The sequence below is a fragment of the Cordyceps fumosorosea genome (assembly GCF_001636725.1).
Source record: "Cordyceps fumosorosea ARSEF 2679 chromosome Unknown scaffold_9, whole genome shotgun sequence".
Classification (NCBI taxonomy): domain Eukaryota; kingdom Fungi; phylum Ascomycota; class Sordariomycetes; order Hypocreales; family Cordycipitaceae; genus Cordyceps; species Cordyceps fumosorosea.
Genome location: NW_017387309.1, coordinates 399419 through 406971, shown reverse-complemented (window position 1 = coordinate 406971; position 7553 = coordinate 399419). Strand labels below are relative to the sequence as shown.

Here is a 7553-nt window from a genome sequence, read left to right as displayed (position 1 = left end):
AAAAAAAAAAAAAAGAAGAAGACCAACGTCACAGCGTAAGCTTGTCGCACGTGAGCCATCATCTCCGAAGCCACGTTTGTGCCAGGGCAGACAAAGGCAAAGAAGAAGAAAAAAAAAAGGCAATAATGGCGGTGGCGGCGGGAACATTAGTATCGAAGTAATAATCAAGACAAAAGACGTGCATCTACGCTTGAAATTGTCAGTGAATTTGGCAACAAGAGGAAAAAGGGAAATTGAAAGGCTTGCGGCTGTTCGATCAGATTACTGCGCGCGGCCAATTTGGCAAAATCTATCAAATATCAAACAAAGGGTCGTTTACAATGCCTGCGAAAAGGGCAGCCAAGAGATAACTAGAGAGAGAAAGAGAGCCACGGCGCCTCGCTGAGGAGAAAACCCTGCATCTGCATGTTGCATGTGCATGGCAGGCATGCAGCTTATTATCAGTAGGATTGCTAGTACGGAGTACGGATACCCGGAACAGAGAAGAAAGTTCGAGGGCCATGTGCCTGTGCGGTGCAACTTGTTTGGCTGGCATGACAATAAAATAAAAAGAATCGTTGAAACTGCTGCTGTATACACATGTACTGCGAACGCGGTCGACGGCTACCAAGTAAATGCCTCTGCGATAGTTGGAGTTTGGACCCTGATATTCGTAGGTACTCGGTAATAATACACCTTATTGCTCTGCATGATAAGCCGGCAGGCGGCTCAGCGCATTCCGAGGACACCTATTATACCTCCAGGTTGTGGCATATAGCCCCCTCAACTCTGCCTTTTCGTCCTTTTCGCGAGCACTTGCCCTGGCATGAAAGTGAGGGGCGCATTGACAGATCTCCCGACTCTGTCTCTCTCTCTGTGTCTTTCTTTCTTTCTCTGCCTCTCTCTCCCTCTCTCTCTCTCTCTCCCTCTCCCTCCCTCCCTCCCTCTCTCCCTCTCTCTCTCTCTCTCTCTCTCTCTCTTCTAACCCCCCCCTGACAGCATCTGGTTGCCTTGGCGGGGAAAGCACGAGCACGACATTTGCACTCTTTATTCCGCACATACCAGTATTCGTCACATTCATCACCAATAAAACTTGCTGTCGTGTCGTAGCCATGTCGAACCCCCCTCGTCCACCCCCCCACCAGCCAGCCTTCCCGTGTGCAGCCGAGACAAAAAGCTGCAAGCTGCAAGTGTAGACGATATGGGGTCACTAGTTATGACGCACGGCCGTATGGGGAGGAGGCAAAAACTGCACGGGGAGGCGCAAATAGGAAAAAGGAAAAAAAAAAGGAAGAAGGAGGATGCGCCTATCCTTGTACTTGTGGCCTCCAACAAACACTCTTCCCAGGCAACGTGGTTTTGTCCAAATTACGGCATGCTTCCGCTGTCGGATGAGTTCACGTCAAAAGAACAGAAGCAAAGTTGACCGATGGACAGAAGCGAGTAATGCTCCAATTCTACTGGACAAAACTAACGACAAGGTAGTTAGTTGATAATAAATTTACTGTATCCACAAACTTTCTTATTTTCTACGAATAATGAGGCTGGCCCACGGCTCGCTCACAGACACTTTGCTTTGCCTTGAAGCGATGGGCTTCCCGCAACGCAGGGACGGCCGCACGGAGACTAACTTGGGGCTCGCAGCGAACATCTGTGCTGTGACAGCGGGGGAACCAAGCTTTATTATCATCTATCGTACTATCAGTGTTGCGGCAATAAAAGGCCGAGATGCACGATGAGGTCCGAGTTGTTGTTGTTGACCAGGAGAGAAAAGACAAAAACAGAGTTTAAGCTACCCCGCCGGACTGCGTGTGCCATCTTTGGGTTTTGCATGAATTTTGGGGTACCAGTTATTCGTACAAGTAATGAGACGAAATGGGATGTGGCGCCGTCATGCAGCAAGCCAAGAGCAATATTTCTCTCTTTTCGGCCTTTTCAAAGGTGGGCGACGAAGGACGAAAAAGAAAGTTGAGCAGCAGACTGCATTTGAGATGGGGGAGGGAGGGAGGGAGGGAGGAAGGAGGAGGAGGAGGGGGGTGTGTGATTACAGATTACAACTCGACAGGCAGACAGGCACAGGCAGACGGCAGACAGACAGACAGACAGACAGACAGACAGACACATGGCGAACCATGTGTCGAGCATAATTGGTGGCGTGGCTGAATGCAGGATCCGAACAAAGAGGGGGGACTGGATATGCAAAAAGGAAAAAAGAAAAAGGAAAAAGAAAAAGCAAAAGGGAAAAAAACACACAACTCGTGTTTTTAATCAAGGAAATAAAGTGTAATATTCGAATTAAAAATCAATAATCGAGCGCCTGCCAATCTACCAACTCCAATGTACATATCCCACACCAATATGCCATGATGCTTGGACATTGCAAAGTTACAGGCCAAGACACCTTATTGCCGGCTTTTGGAATCACCCGTCATAGCCGCAGTCACATCAATCGCTGGGTGGCTCAGCCCAACACGGCGAACCTGCCCGTGGTAGGCGTTGCAGCGTTGCGCAGCGTATACGTACGAACATGGGTTAGGACAGGCCCGATGTGATGTGTGTGATGCCCGGACGGAAGGTGGTGATCTGTGATTTCTGTGATCCGGGGGAGCACATATGACAGCGTCTGTGTGAGCCCGTGAGGGCAACTTGGAACTTGGGACGTGCGAGCCACTACCCATGAAGGTTAACAGGACGGAGCGACAAAGCGCGATTAGAGACGTAGATTTAGCGCTGCCGCTAATTGCGTCGAACTCTGCGCCGGGACTGCTGGTAATGATACTGGTGGTGATAACTGGGCATCATCGAAGTCACCTGTATTGCTCGTTTGCTGCTTCTGTCAATAGTAGGTGACGGAACGAACAAGTTGGTCGGTTCCGGCGGTGCCCGACAAGTCTGGCAAGGCCAATGATTACCAAGAGCGGTGAAATTACGTTGCGAATTTTCATCAGAGTAGATTGCCAAGCATCCCGTACCTTGTGCCTGATGAGCAAGGACAAGAGTCAAGACCCCCAGCACGTCGCAAGCGAACCCTGTCAGCACCGGCGTGGCGAGATCCGGCTGACTGGACAGGAACGGGGGTCAGGGCATACCAAGACAAGGCCTGTCAGGGACACATGTGAATGGTAATTACCGTCTGCGTGCGAAAACGAGGTCCAAACTCGCGGCGTTTTCTTCTCCTTATGGTAACCTCTGGGGGTTGGTTATTGAGGCGGTAAGAGAGAGTGTGTTGGACAAGGTCATTTTGCGATGGTTATGCTGGGGTTTTTTTTCTTTCTTTCTCTTTGACAGATGGATACGATACGGGGGAAAAAAACGAGAAACAAAGGAAAAAGGAAACAACAGCGGTACCTGCCTTGCCTTGGGACAAATTGATGATCAAGCCACGTTATAAATGCTGTCGAGTATTGGCAATTGGGCGCAGCAAGTGGACGGCGGATGTGTCCTGGTGGCGTTTTTTTTTTATCACGCCTGGACCCCCTGTAAGTCCCCCCCCCCCCCCGGTTGGAAACGCCTTGGGGCCTGAACGAGGGCCAGCAAGAGGCCTGGAGCAAGGCCCTGGACCCGGTGAGGAGAAAGGACTCGGTAGCGGTTGCAGGGGGGGTCCGAGCCTGTAATTCGTCACTGTTTTGTTCCCTACCAGTAACCGCGCTGGGGGGGCCACCAGGGGGGGCAGAGAGGTCCGGTCAGCCAGAGGTACCACTTTAGAGTGTTGGTACCTTGGCTCGTAGGGTCCTTGACTAGGGAGGTACCTGTCGTCGCCCCGCTTGCCTCGTGGTGGCAGGAGCCAGGTGTGGCCGCCACGGCATGGCCATGAGGCTTCCAGTGCCAGGCTGCCTGCCAGCGGGCATGGAAGAGTGGGTTGCATCAGGCATGGCATGGGTTATCGTCGTGGGAGGGGATGTACATAGGTAGCGCCCGCCGCTCTCCCGTAATCCGCTACCTGCAGCGGTCATGATGATGGATGATTGTATTCCCAAAAGAGAGGAAAATGAAATGAAAATAAATGAAAATTCCGGCATTCAATTGGAAGAAAATGACTTCCAGCCGTATCACGGGCCCTACCAGGCACGGTAGTTCCAAACGGGGCGGACAAGGACTACCGCCCTGGCCTGGTCGCCCGTTCGTCGTTATGTGCCCCAGGGAACTGCGGGCAACGTATATTCGCCAGGTCACGAATAGTAACAGGGCGCAATCCGCTTTGCAGTGGACACAGGGTATGGTGGTACCTGTTCGGAGTACGAACATGTAAATTATTTGCATACAGTATGCACTTGTGGTAATTGTGAATTGGGATTTGTGAATTGTGAGGTCGTCTCCGTAATAAATAAGCTCGATCGACTCTCATCCAAACCTTCTTGACTCGCTTCCACCAATTACTTATCAGTATTACAGCTTACAGCTATGTACTAGTTACCCACTGAACAAGATGCCCAAGAGCACATGGGTGCTCTTGCTGTCTCGCATCGAGCCTAGTAGTCTCAATTCTCAATTCCAGCAAAGAACAAGCTCAAGACAGAAAGCTGATATTCCAATTCCGCGTCGACTCACGCCCCTCCTGCCAGTTTTCTTTTTATTTGCTTTTTCCACAGGCGACTTCCTGCAGCTATTCACACACACCTCTGTCTGCCCACCACCACACACACCACACTACTCACTCATCATACACCATACCAATTCACCATGCACCATACCAATTCACCACACACCCCTCCCTCCCTCCCCAGTACACATGTAATAGAGGTTATTAGTAGATCACATCTTGTCTTCCGCCCATGTGCTCGCTTTGCCCCGAACCCACATTCTACTTCCTCGTAGCGCACTCTCTTGGCTCTCGCTCTTGACTAGCAGCATCTTTGTCTCCTCCCTCCTCTTTTTCGTCTACTGGTAACCCCCCTGTCTAGCCACGCCGTCTTTTGCGGGTTAAACTGCACCGTGGCTCGTCCCACTCTTCTTCTCTTCGCCCCCCCTCTCAAATCTGACCTCCCTCTTCCCGTCCAAGATCTCTTTCTTCTTCCTCTCCTCAACATTTCAACCACTCGTTTTTCATTTCCCTCTTTAGTAGCATTGCCTCTCTATACATGAGCATTCATCCACTCGACTAAAAAAGAGCCGCATTCCCCCATCACCTCACCTCCCAAGGACTCTCACCACACTCGACTCCATTCATACATCACCACCTGGTACATTCTCGACGCTCATCTGCGCTGGTCCACGGCATTGGCCGGTGCTCTTGCAGAAACATCTCGTTCCACCGAACCGCCCTTTTGCCAAGCGAAAAATTGCATGACCTCAGCGCTCTCGTGTCTGCCCCTTGCTGCCTCGCATTGTCGAATCACCGTTCTCGCTGCCGCATCACACCCCTTGCAATTTTTGGCACCCCGTTTGCTCTCCGGTATTTTGAGCAGCTGCTGGCCTGTGTCGACTCCGCGCATAAAACACCCCAGTACACCCCTCTTGCGCTGCGATACGCCTCTCCTCCAAACGCGCTCTATATAAACGACCACCACTACCCTTTTCTCGCCCACAATCGCCATGCCCGCCGCCGCGGCCCAGAGAACGGCCAATGCGGCTGGTCTGACCAACATTCTCAACCAAGATGAGCCACCCGTTCAAAGTGCGCCGCCTCCTCAGCTGCGAGACTCTGGCTTCTACTCCACCGCCGAGGCTTCCAGCAAACGTCCGTTTTCCTCTTCTTCCTCTGCGACGGTCGCCGCCTAACAAGCGCCGTTTCTAGCTTCCTCAATGCCCTTGTACTTACGCTCTGTTTCCTCTATAGATAACTCTGGCGCCTCGTTCAACGCTGCCGGCCTGAGTCCCGCATCTGGATATCAATCTTCTACCGCCGACAAGACGCCCTCGCCAGTCGCGGCAAACACCGTTCCTCATCAGCAATTGTCGCCCGCCTCTGCCGCCAACATGAGCGTTGCCGCCATGGTCTCCCCCACTTCGTCAGTCGGCGTCGACCGCCGTTTTGAGCGTCCCACCTCCCACGAGTTCCCTGGCCAGCTAGGCGACGGTCTCGGCGCCGCCTCCAATGTGCGCCGCGAGAGCGTTGACAGCAGAATCAACCAGGGCATCAGCGACATGCGCCTCGGCGGATCCCCGTACACCAGCAACAACCAGTCCACGAGCTCTCTCACGAGCACCCTGCACAGCCAGCGCAATCCCCGTGCCGGCATTGACAGCTACGCCTCGCATAGAATTTCCAATGGCTACCAACCCAGCAACGATCGCAATCCGGAGAGTAAGACGATTCGCACAGCCCCAGCCATTACCGGCCCGGCCACCGGCACCATTGCCCGCGCTGCCGAGCCCACCAAGGGTCAGGCCTGGGCTTTCCCCGAGGAGGAGATTAAGCGTGTCAGCCACTATGATGAGTCGAGGAGAAGCAGCGTAACCGACTCCATTGCAAGCAGCCAGTTCACGACCGAGTCGCGCCTGCCTTCGGGCCAGCGCCGACTGGAGGACAGCAGCGAATATGCGCGCATGTCCGGCCACTCGTCGGAGTTCCCCTCTGTGCACCACCACACCATGCAGCACAAGCAACTCAGCGATCTGCAGGCGGAAGAGGGCGCCGGCGGCCCCGGGGCTCAACCATATAGTCGCACGCCGGAGCTGCGTGTCAGCCACAAACTGGCCGAACGCAAGCGCCGCACCGAAATGAAGGAGCTGTTTGACCAGCTGAGAGATTTGATGCCCCAGGAGCGCGGGTCAAAGGCATCTAAGTGGGAGATTTTGACCAAAGGTAAGCGCCGTCGACAGATGGATGGATGGACGAAGGAGACGCTGCGACGTGCCCATGCTGACTGACTACTTCAAAGCCATCACCGAATACCAAAGACAGACGGATCACATTCGCGTTCTCCAATCGCATTACAACACTGCCGTTTCCGACAATGAGCTTCTCCGGCGCGAGCTCCAAGCCGTCAAGATGGAGCTTTCGCAGGTTCGTGGTGACCACCCACCGCCAGCATCTCAAGCGCAGACCAACGCCGCGCCCGGCCACCCGTTCCCTCCAGAGCAGTATCCTTCGTCGTCGGGCGGGACCGAGCTTCCTCCGCTGCGGTCCATCAACAACGGCATGTCAAACGGTCCTGATTCGATGACGGGCGTCCAATATGACGGTCCCCGGACCAACGGCTACCGTGAGCGGTATTAGTCGGAGACTGCGTGCCACCTTGCGCCGTTGGTATTTGCTGTTTTGGCTATTGACACGACTGGATGAGCGACTACGATATCATGGTGCGTCCACTCACGCCGACGCTGCCGTTTTATAAAATGACGGGCCTACCTCTTGGCTTATATTACCATATATTCCACCATGCAACGGTGGCTTCCATATGATTCACTGCTCTGTGACAAGAGTTTGACATTCATTGGCATTCATTGGCATTCATTTTTTGCAGTTTCTCCTTTTTACTTGTTTTCATGGCTTGCCCTGGGAGGCGATGGCGAACGTTGCCAGATTCCGTAGGAGGACTTGGCACGACGGCCAGAGCGTTTGCCAGTTGCAACGCTGCTACAATCCCTACAAATGTTTTTTTCCCTTTTCTATTTTTCGGTTCAAAAACGAT

The 7553-nt window shown here is 53.1% G+C and overlaps 1 protein-coding gene across 1 annotated transcript; it reads left to right on the top strand.

Moving 5' to 3' along the window:
* Positions 1-5511: 5511 nt before the first annotated feature.
* Positions 5512-7138, top strand: ISF_04303 (Helix-loop-helix DNA-binding protein; the record flags this gene model as incomplete). Its single annotated transcript, XM_018847909.1, has 3 exons — positions 5512-5656; positions 5756-6724; positions 6801-7138. 3 exons carry the CDS (start codon positions 5512-5514, stop codon positions 7136-7138), a joined length of 1452 nt encoding a protein of 483 aa, XP_018704865.1.
* Between the last annotated feature and the right edge of the window lie 415 nt (positions 7139-7553).